The 11381-nt window shown below is 26.4% G+C and overlaps 2 protein-coding genes across 3 annotated transcripts in view; one reads left to right on the top strand and one right to left on the bottom strand.

Moving 5' to 3' along the window:
• Positions 1–8: 8 nt before the first annotated feature.
• LOC107444618 (transcription factor MafK) lies at positions 9–5569 on the bottom strand. 2 transcript variants are annotated; one of them, XM_043041082.3, is made up of 2 exons: positions 5347–5569; positions 9–1709 (listed from the first exon to the last, which is right to left on the bottom strand). In XM_043041082.3, exons 1-2 carry the CDS (start codon positions 5401–5403, stop codon positions 1323–1325), a joined length of 444 nt encoding a protein of 147 aa, XP_042897016.2. In that variant the 5' UTR covers positions 5404–5569; the 3' UTR covers positions 9–1322. The 2 variants fall into 2 exon arrangements, with proteins under 2 accessions (XP_042897016.2, XP_087006527.1); XM_087150401.1 differs by lacking the exon at positions 5347–5569 and adding an exon at positions 5222–5246.
• Positions 5570–5659: 90 nt separating this feature from the next.
• The window catches only part of LOC107444617 (phosphomannomutase 2), a 12367-nt gene continuing 6645 nt past the window's right edge, over positions 5660–11381 (top strand). The window contains exons 1-3 of the mRNA XM_016058829.5: positions 5660–5876; positions 8940–9057; positions 10310–10386. Coding sequence (XP_015914315.3) covers positions 5820–5876; positions 8940–9057; positions 10310–10386 — 252 coding nt within the window. The 5' untranslated portion in view covers positions 5660–5819. The remainder of the gene's footprint in view (positions 5877–8939; positions 9058–10309; positions 10387–11381) is intronic.

Raw genomic sequence — 11381 nt, 5'->3', positions numbered from 1 at the left:
AATCAACATTTTTACTGTAGTGTTAAGTAAAATAGTTTATTTTTAAAAATAACAAAAATAGAATAAGTAATCTTAGATTTTACTCATCATTCCCATATAGAGAAAGATAAATAAATAGCATTATCACTTACAAAAATCTATATTTTTCTTGAATAAAAAAGATTTTTTAATACAAAAACAATTATGAAATAGACAATACTAAAACTAGTAATGCACTATACAGCATACAGATTTCTTGCTTTTTTATGGGTTATCGGCTGGTGAGTTTGAATAAAATAGTAAAATTTGGCTAAATAGTGAGATAAACAGAATTGCTAATCATTAAAAAGAAAATATTGTCAATTATAGTATAAATTGTAATCTTTCTTGAACAGAAGCTCTAGTTAAAACCTTTAGAAGGATTGTTTGATTTTAAACAACATTTTTAGCTCTATAAAAATAATGTAAAAGAATCTTTAAAAATACCTAGCATATTTACAAATCAAATTCCTGTTATTTTAAATGAAATATTAAAACTTTATAATTTCTTAAAACTATGATTTTAAAGCTAGCTTGCATCATAATCTAACAATTTTTTGCAAAGATCCAAATTTTTACCCACACTATGGATTGTATATAAAATCAAACATTCAGACAAAAAATAATGTTTTCTTTATTCACAAAAGTAATTTTATTAACCTGTGTCCCATCTTTATAGTATCCTGTCTTTCTTGTGCAAATAGAATAAAAATAAATATTAACAAGAGGTGGAAGAAATGGGATTCCTCGTTTTAGGTTTATTATTTAAGTGCAACAAACTTTTTTTTTAACAGTTCATGTTATAACTTCAAATTTGGTTTTTAATCAAAAATAAGCATATTTTAATAAGCTAAAGTTAAATAAACAAAACTAATAGCTCCAAGCAAGCTAATTTTTCTTTTCAAACATGCTTTTTCTCAAAACATCAAGTTAGTGCTTTTCAGTGCTCATTTTTTCAGTTGAAATATAATCACATATTGTATACAGATGAGTTAGGCAAAAATGAATAATAAATAACAATACTTTTAAAAGAATCTAGATTAAATGAATAAAATCATTACACTTTAATCACAAAAATATTTATTTCAAATGGTGATTAAAAAATAAGATTTTATGAGTGTGATAATGTGCCATCACATTTTAAGTAATGTAGAAATTGATTATTATAATATAACAATGCATAATTTACAGTGAAATACACAAATAAAATACAATTATTCCTCCCAAAAAATCATTGCAATATAATTTTTAGAAGTGCATAACATAAATACTTTTAATAATGCAACAAACATAATTTTTAAATATCATGTTAAAGGAATGTCTAAGTCAGGAGGAATGAAAATATTATTTTGAAGAGCAAATTTTCTTAAATTCTCATATCGATTTTTAAATTCCTCAATTTGATTTTCTATCATTCTATTTTCTTCCTTAAGGCTATTAATGTCACCTAAAATGGAGGATCGTTCTACTTGCAATTCATCTTTTTGTTCCAGTCTTTTGTTTCTACAGCTTGCAGCATATCCACGGTTTTTCAATGTTCTTCTCCTTTGTTTCATGCGTTGTATTTCTGACCGGCTTAAACCCGACGTCTTCAAAAGACGATTGAGATCCCGAACTGTGAGAGACACAAGTTCATCATCAGTTATTTCTGTGCCATTGGAAGAGGAAAAATCACCAAAATCCATGTCACCCTGAAAAAGACATTTTTATGTAAATTTTTATTAATTAATAACAAAAATAATAAACATTAGCATTTTAAAGTCAGAAAACTCTGAATCATCCTGATTGGCTCTTAATATCACACAACTGACTTTTGACAAGGTTAATGTTAAAAAATGACAAAAACATAGAATGAGGAAAATGAATAGTTTTTAAAATATTTTAATTTTACATAAACAACATTATACATTAAATTACATTAATATAAGTCTGATTTCGCTTTTATTCAAAGCATTAATAAAGATCCAAATTCTTATTTATAAAGATTTAGGTTTGTAAATACTAGTATTCAAATAATGAAATACAAAAAAAAAAATGAATTTATTTTTGAAAAAGATATATTTTTTAAAATAGTAACTTGGTAATGGAAAAGTATTGATCTTCTGGGTGGATGCATTATTATTTTACTCAGATTGTATTTAAAAATACAATCTGAGCTCATAATTAGCTTAAAAGCTTTGCGTACCTGAAAGTTTTTCAGGAAAAACTGCACTGAAACATTAAAAAAAAATTCATAGTTTCTCCCAAAATTATAAGTAGAAACTATAGCAAATAAGATAATAACAAGTGATTTTTGAATTGAAGCACATTTGGATTAAATAAGCTTTTTACAAAGTTTTAATGGCATTTCCACAAATAAATTTTTTTTTTTATATTTATACTTTTTAATTTTAAATAGATTTGACTAAAACTAACAGATTCTGTTGTAATTAGGTGTTTTTAAAATATGTTTATTTTTCAATTTATTGATAATTTATTATTGATACATTTGAAGAAATAGTTTAAAAGGTTTAAATTTATCACTCAGTCAATCAAAAAGCTATAATCATGATCACAGTAAAAAAGAAAAATGTACAACAAAAACTACTCTAGTAATAATAATGTAACTGAGTAAATGAAATATTTCAGTGAGAGAAAATGTGTGAATTAGCTTTAGAGTTTATACATTATTCATCTTCATTATTTCCTATTATCTCTATGTTTTTAGTATATTTGTGAAGAAATGACACAATGTAAGGGTGTGCAACCTTTTTGAGCGATGGGCCACTTGCTCTGCAGTATTGACAAACGAAAGGACGCACATGTATTTAGGCATGTGTATGGCAAATATAGTAATGTTTGCTTAAACATTAGTGCTTTTATTTCTATTATCTATTAACTTAGTAATATATCTGTAGAAAATTAAAGGCGTTTAATTATTAGTATTCATTTAAAAAGTAATACTTTTTTAGAAAAAAACAATTATTTTTTATAATATCAAAATAAACATTGGAGAAAAGAATTTTTCTTTGATCACATTGCGCAATACAAAAGTTTATTTTCTCATTTTAAAATAAATTCTAACCAAAAAAAAAAAAAAAAAAAACTGCCATGCTTCTGAAAGTAAAAATAAAAAATCAATACAGGTTCCAACAGACCTTGACAAGTTTTGGAGGTGGTTGTAAATTTAGATTAATGTTAAAAAGTATTTTTTATTTTAATCTACCACTTTAATATACATTAAGTGGTTTAGAAGCTTGAATTTTCATTCTTTTTTTGGAATACAATTTTTAGTTGTGGTTACACAGAAATTAGAATATCGAAATTTGTTTCATTTTCATTGCCGCTTTTTAAAATTTTCGAGGCCCTCGGGAACCCTTTAATACATATTACGTAATATAATTTCAAATTAAATATTTTAACTCAATATTTTAATTGAAGAAAATTTATAATGTTTAAACAAAAGCCTGGAATATAAACAAAGCCGTTATAATTCAGAATAAGATTCAATATTTATTTTATAATGTATATTATTTCTTTTTAGTGAATTATTAGATTTTTTATAAAGTAAACGCTTTCTTTTTTATTTCGAAAAAGTTTACTTAAGCAACACAAAATTGAAATCAAAATTAAAAACAGTGAGCAGTTTAAAAATTCAAGTTTCCCTCCACTTTGTGAATTTTTCAGGTTGTAATAACATTGCATTGAAATTAAGGACATAATAACGAGTATTCAGCCCTTTTGTCAAAAATTTAGTTGGTCGAATGATTGATTTGAGTCCTAAAAAGTAATTGCAGTGGAACCCAGGTGAACGGCTTATGGTGAAGACGAACAAATTTAGAATATATAAATATTTAAAGAACCGGCGTGGCAGAATCGCGGCAACATTGTCGCAGAATGTTACAAAGTTAGTTAGAATGTTAAAAAGTTCAGTTTTAACTTTAATTTTAAAAAAATGAAAGCATATATCGACACTTTTTTTATCTACATATTCTTTTATAACAATAAGTTCAGTTAAATTTAGAATCCCTGATTTTAAAATATGCGGTTAATAGCAATTTGTTCATACTTAATCATTAGAAAACATCAACCTTAAAGGCTAATTACTGAAACAAAATAATAATTTAGGCTCATAATGACATTAGAAATTTTACAATTGTTTATAGATATTTAAATTTATGATGATATAATTTATAGAATAGATATTTAAATTTAAGACAATATAATTTTTTTTTAAAAAATCATAAATATTTAGAACAACTACATTAAAAAAATATGTTAGGAAATTAGGAGAATTTTAACTATATACTATATATTTAATTTATACTTTTTATTTCCATTTTAATTTTCTTGGACTTTATCCATTTTTTAATTTTTTTCACCTGCCTTTCTTTTTGAAGTAACGAGGCAGTTTCTATTTAGATAATGAATTTTTATAAAAGTTCTTAACGACAGAATAAACGTATTGCTGCTTTATATTAACTGTGTCATTTCGTAATCCATTCTTTACATAGTTGTTCATTCACTTTAGGGAACTCGCGGAAAATTATATATTTTCTTTTTCTATCAGAAATTTTGCATGTTGAAATCGGGCAAACTGGCATTTCAATAATAGTTTTAAATTCTTGTAAATTCACTGCAAAAACTGAGGAAAGTCATTATAGAAAATAACAAATGTCTTAGAATATCTCGCAAAAAGAAATGCTCCAATATTAGTTAGAGCTAGTAAGACCGAACGCTCTGTTCTTGAAGTAAAAGTGCCAGTTATGCGCCAAAGTGACGTCACTAGAGAAAATCAGAGGATTGGCGCGGAGAGAGTTTCTCCAAAGGAGTGAACCATCCCTCCTATTCTCTTTAGTCTTGTATTGTGCCACGGAAGAAGAAAAATTGCACAAGCTTCCACTTAATTTCAGAGAAAGTTTTCCCTGATATTTTAGGTATTTCAGGAAACTAAACGTAAATCCACACCAAATTTTATCTATACCATGCAATTTTTCATCAGAAAAACTGATTTTTTTTTTATAATCTTAATGAATAATTATTGTTACTGGTAATTCTAAGACTGGTTTTTTTCCAGGTATGATGAAAGAATTTTCAAGGCTTTTGTAAAAAAATTAAACTTTCCCTGCTTTTTAGAGTCAAATTAAAATTTCCTAATAATTCCAGGCTTTCCCTGATGCGTGGTGATACTAACTTTAACAAAATAAGCTTTTTAATCACCAACCATTTAATTTCTTCACAACAGTAAATCTTGGGAACAAGTAATAATAACAGACGTCAATAATGAAACAATATGAACACAAACTTGCTGACCATGGACCAAGATGCTTAATGGAGAAATTTTAATACCTGCATTTCAGCTGCTGGCTCTTCCTTAATGGAATAAGCTTTCCAATCACCATCCATTTATTTTCTTTAATAAAGTTAATATTGCGATCAAGCAACTTTAACAGCAGTTAAGATTTAAACCATATGTATAAATTTGCTGATTCACTGGTTTCGCCCTGCTTGTTTTGTCTGTAAGCAAATTTCTTCGCTTCATTTTCTTCACTTGACATTGACTTCGTACCGTCTTTTGTCAATTGTGCTTTAATTTAATTTTTTTTATCATATTGAATATTGGAGTGGCAACGAAAGTTTCTGCCGGCACAAATTTCGACTGCATCAACTGTTTGTTGTCATCAGTTAAATCAAAACTTAAGTGCTTATGTGTTATATTGTTATTCGCTGATAACCTTTATTTAAAGTTTATCGCTAACATTATTTTAGCATTTGGTACCAAAATATTTTGTTAATTCAGACATTTTCGGAACTATCTGAACATGGGAAAAGAATTAGTTTTATTTGATGTGGATGGCACTTTGACACTTTCTCGACAGGTTTGATTTAGACTTCTAATTTTTTTATAATTTCCACTTAACAATCTGCAGATTTTTTATGTATATATATACCGTAAAATAATTATAAATGCAATTTTTATTTATTTCCTAATTCTATTTAATATTTTTTAACTCATTTCCTTAATTATTTGTTATAACAAGTGCAAATGTTCCCCCCAGTTTAGTGTTTAAAATACCCAAATTTTCGATTCTAATTTTTTCTGAAATTTAGTTAGAAATAAGAATACTTAGTTTGTTGCTATGCAGGTAAAGGAAACAGATCTTGGTGAAAGTTAACAATCTGGTACCCCTCTTACTTTCGCGATAAAAAATATATTATATTTGAAGAAAAGAAAAAAAAAGGAACCGATTGCATTACGGTAAACTAAATTTGCAGAATTCCGAAGGGGATATTTCGTGACTAGTTATAGGTATCGAGTTGGTCCCTTTCTGTGGTGTTTTTTTTAGTTTCCAAGATCACGATACAGAAGTCTCCCCATTTTGGGTAAACATGCAAATCTTAAAAAAAAAAAAATTAGAGGTTTGGCCAGATTGGCTACTAGCTACTTTCGAGTTAGCCCCCTGGGGATCATTATGTAATCTGTCACGTGAACTACTATCGCCAAGGCAGCAAATTGATTATAGATTTGTAATTATTTTCCCAAGGCTTACATGGGGTGGTACTAGTTATATCCTTCGAGTTAGTTCAACACCTCCTAGAAAAGAGCAGGCTTCAGCACGGGTTACCATAAATATCCTTTAGTAGTCCAAACGTAATGACATATTTCATATTTTCAACCACTGCGCAGCTTAGTACCCCGAATGTAACGACATCTTTCTTATGTTTCATCTGCATAGTTAACTTCGTCACATCAGACTACTAAATTGATTCGTGCTGAAGCCTTCCTTCTTCTAGGAGGTGTTGGTTAGTCCCCTACTACAATGTTTTAAATTTTTTTTCCTTCTATCATCTTTTTGTTTTTTTTTTAGTTAGCCATTGCCTGGAAGTGGCCATGACTTAGGGATTATTTTGGCTCGTATCATAATATAAAAATATTCCTTTTATACACATTTGAGTAGTTTCGAATCTTAAAAAAGTTATAAATTCGAATGCAATTTATATTATTTTATTTGTACTTTTTTGTCAAAAAAATATTTTAAATATATAAGTTTTTTTTTGTTTTATTCTGCTGTCTTAAACTTTGCTTTAACTAATTTTTAATCTTTGAAATATTTATGTATTTTTTCAAATTGTTAAATGCACAGCTTAAATTTTTTTTCTCCTTGCAGCATTAGATTATGTTTTTTTTTTGTTGACATTCTTCTAACTAGTAATGTTATGAAGCACAGTCATCAGCGTCAATAAAATAAATCTTTTTGTCGAACTCATGCTGTGATTATTTTTTTTTAAAATTTTCAATCAACATAATTATGTATAATTTCATAATGAATCTATTGTTAAGGTGTATGTACTGCCACATAATTTTTTTCTATATTCTTTAAATAACATTTGGATTCTAAAAAATCCAAACGGAAATATAATACCTAAACTCTTCAAAAACATACAAAAGTTCAGTTATAATGTCAGTATTTAACTACACTCTATTTAGTATTCGATGAAATGGTCTATATTTGCAAAACTATGCTATGATGATATCTTATGTCTTTATAATTCCTGGAGAAATAAGCAAAAATTATTTCATTTTAGCAAGTTATATTGAAAAAAAAATGATCTTTGCAGTGACCATTCTAAATATACTATACTTTTCAAGAGCTTAGTAACAAATAAATAAATTTATTCATATTTTTTTTTTTGAGCTGGTCCAAAAAAAAAAGAATCTTAGAGAATAAAAGTGTTAGCATTAATGATTTTTCTTTTTTAATTTGTTTTCAAACATATATAACAGTCAGACTGAAGGGCCATGGGGCATTTAAAACAAAATCAAATTACAAGTGTATGAGTACATCCAAAATGACACTTAGTAGCATGAGAAGCGATTCATTATTAGCAAGTAAACGAAAAAATAATACTGCCAAAGTTAAAATCAATCCAGCATTATTAAAATTAAATTTTAAATAATCTGTACAAATTTATTGCCAAGAAGTATTACCAATTTTAAATAATCTTGCAAATTTATTTCTAAGAAGCTTAAGAGCTAAGAAATATGTAATGCCTCTTATGTCATAACATCTGTATTAAAAAATTGGTTGTACAGATTTGCTTATATGAAATGGACTTTTTTTTGTTTTGTCACCAGTTTGTTTGTTTGTTGTAGTTTTAGCTTTATAAAGGCTCTTTGCCTTAACTTCATATCTAAATAACATGTATATTATTAATATATTTTGAGTAGCAGAAAATCCTAATGATGCAAAATTGACTGAACACACAAGGATCAAAAACTTACAACAAAAATTATAAAATCATTTCTGTTTTTTTTAATGGAAATATTTTTTTTTTGTAAAATCTACAACTTGAAAAATCCAAATTACATCAATGGATAAATTTATAACAAGAATATGTAAACAAAATTTTAATGTAATAAAGCATTAAAAGGTTATGAAATAATTTTTATTTTAGTTTTGTATTACCTGTCTTTTGATTTAAGGAAAGAATGGCAGATATAATTTGTAGAATGTTTAAAAGTACTTTGGGTTTTTGTGTGATAATTTTACCCATTTTTAAATTGCCACATGTCAAAAAGTTGTCAACCCTATCATCTATGAATAAAAATTAAAAAGTTATGAAATGCTTAAAATATGATAAATATATGATATGATAATATAATAGAAATTTGAAGAATTTTATTTTACTATTAAACATTATTATTTTCATTTTAAAAATATATTTGTCTAATAAAATTATAAAGAAATAATAAGGTTGCATTTCTTAGTTATTGCAATGCAATTGAAGCTTTTTATCAAAGGTAAAAAATATTTATTGTTGTCAGCTTTTGTTATATTATCTTGTGACATCTTTGGTTCTTAAAATATTTCCTTTATGATGTTTTTGCTCCTTTAATTTTTTTTTATGCCTCATTTATGATAATTTTAAATTTATTTCAGATAATATCAGATGAAATGAAAGATTTTTTGAAAGTTTTAAGAGAGAAAGTCTCAATAGGACTTGTAGGAGGATCTGATATGAAGAAAATTACTGAACAAATGAATGAAGGCTCTGAAGGTTGATTTTTTATGTATTTCTTTTAACATTAACAGAACTCTCTTTTGGTCAGAAAATTAATTTTCATTTTGATATGATTTTTATTTGAAAGAAATATATATTTACCTAAATGTAACATGCTTTTGTACCTAATGGTACAAAATAAAAATATTTCTTATTTTGAGGTTATTAATTAATTAATATGAATTAAATCAAGTAATTTAGTGAAAGAATACATTAAGTGATATTTTGAAAACATTTTAAATTTCTAACTTTAAGAACATATTGTCTTTGAGTATAGGAGACGATTTCTGGTGGTTCTATATCACTCATAGTGTTTTTCATTAGGCTCTTCATACTGTTACAGAATCATATATACAGAATATTTTCAGAATCAAACATAGTTTTGTGCTGTATTTTTTCATGCTTATTTATATTTTTAAAGCAAGATGTCAATAATTATATTATAATACCAATAATAATCATGTTAGAATTCTATTGAATGATTTAAAATGTTTTATTATTTAATTATCAGAAGAGAAACATTAAATACCATTGTATGTTAAAATGCTAAATAGCAGTAATTCTCAAAATATGCCATGTGTTTCTCTCAGGGCTGGTCCGTGCCAATTTTCAAGTGTAAGCAAATATATTTTTGTTATACTCTTCTCTAATATAGTAATTGTTTATTATTCTGACAAATTGGAACCACCCTTTTGCTTATTTGTTTTCTTTATAAATTTCCTATTAATTGTTATTTGTGAATGGAACATTGTCCTAGGTTGCACCAACACCCATTAAATATTTAATAAAATTAATTTTTCAATGGAATTTCCTTTGGATAATTGAATTTTACAATGGTGCACAAAATTTGTTTTATTTCGCTTAAAAATTTTACGAGATATGGCGAAATACACAAAAAGTAAAACTAACATTAAGGAGCCCATACTAGCCATCGCTATCTTAACCAAACTATGATGGGGACCATATTTCCCAGATTGCAGCTAATCCCTATATTTTGGGGGTCAGAAACCCGTTGAAAAAACGGTATGTTTATTCGGAGAAAGTATGTTTCTGTGTCTGATTTCATAACTAAATATATTGTCTACACTAGGTAATTATTTGAGGTCACCCCTCATTAAGAATAAGTTCTAGACAAGACGATCCGATCATTAGATCAAAAGTTATTCAGAGCGTTCCATTTTCGATTTTGTGCACTGTACATTGAATCATGATTATTTAAAATTCTTAATTTGTGAATTTTCTTTTTCAGTGGTTAACAAATATGACTATATTTTTGCAGAAAATGGATTAGTCGCTTATAAAAATGGATCACTTGTTGGAAAACAGGTTTACATATTTTAAATTATTTTTTTTAAATTTTCAGTTAATTAGCACTATTATTAAAGTTTTATTCAATATTTTCATTGTTTCCATGTTGTTGTTTTTTTTTATTAAATTACTTTAATTTTATAATATGTAGAAAGTTGTGTTTTAAATTATGCTATTCTCTCAGGAATGGTCAGTTTTCTCATGTTATTAATTGAGAAATGATGCATAGGAGAAACATTCACCTAAATTTGCTCACTTGTGTAACTATACGTTTATCGATGAAATGCTTTATATATTCCCAATATTATGACACTACAGTCATAATATTGGAATTTATTTGTAAAATTTTGTCTTTGAAAAATATTGAGCTATTTTCTGTGCATCATTGAAATTAAATACTTTGGCTTGAAATATCAAAATTTGATATTTAAAAACCTTCCATACATAATGACCAATTATGTTTTAGTCTGATTCAGTTTTGTAAATGTCTGAATAAAATATAGTGCATTGATGATTAGTCATTTTATGAATCTAAAATTTTATAATTAATCCTGCTTTTAATTTTGTTTGAGTCTGTTAGGTATGTTTAAGTCCAGTTAGTATATATTTTGGAGGGAAATCTACTAATTACTAATAAAATTATATAGATCTAAGGTGAAAGTTTTCTCTTAAATTAGCACAATCTTTTCAATCAGCAGTCATTTCTAAGAATTTTAAATAATAAATTAAGTATTATGTATTCTTGGATGTGATTATTTTTAATGTTATTTTCTTTGTTTTTATTAAAAGGTTTATTTTGTTTTTATTACCTATGTCTTGTTCTTATTCGTAAATTTGTTGTTTATTTTTTGATTACCTATATTTATTTGCATACATATTTTTTATGTTTATCCAGTGATTCTGCTATACTTTAGAGACAATAGGTCCTTAATTCACTGTCCTTATACTTTAGAAACAGTAGGTCAGGACTTCAATACTGCTGGTTCATTTTTTACTAAAAGCTGGTCCTAATC

Source organism: Parasteatoda tepidariorum, chromosome 8 (genome assembly GCF_982258835.1).
Source record: "Parasteatoda tepidariorum strain Cologne lab strain chromosome 8, Ptep-v5.0, whole genome shotgun sequence".
Taxonomy (NCBI): domain Eukaryota; kingdom Metazoa; phylum Arthropoda; class Arachnida; order Araneae; family Theridiidae; genus Parasteatoda; species Parasteatoda tepidariorum.
The sequence above is the reverse complement of the archived record's forward strand: the minus strand, read 5'-3'. Positions and strand labels throughout refer to the sequence as shown.

Bases quoted from the DNA above. Each gene is read 5' to 3' on its own strand.
- LOC107444618 (XM_043041082.3), bottom strand. From the start codon at position 5,403: ATGGATGGTGATTGGAAAGCTTATTCCATTAAGGAAGAGCCAGCAGCT. The intron at 1,710-5,346 runs GTATTAAAATTT...TGTCTTTTTCAG, and splicing joins AGCCAGCAGCTGAAATGCAG to GGTGACATGGATTTTGGTGA.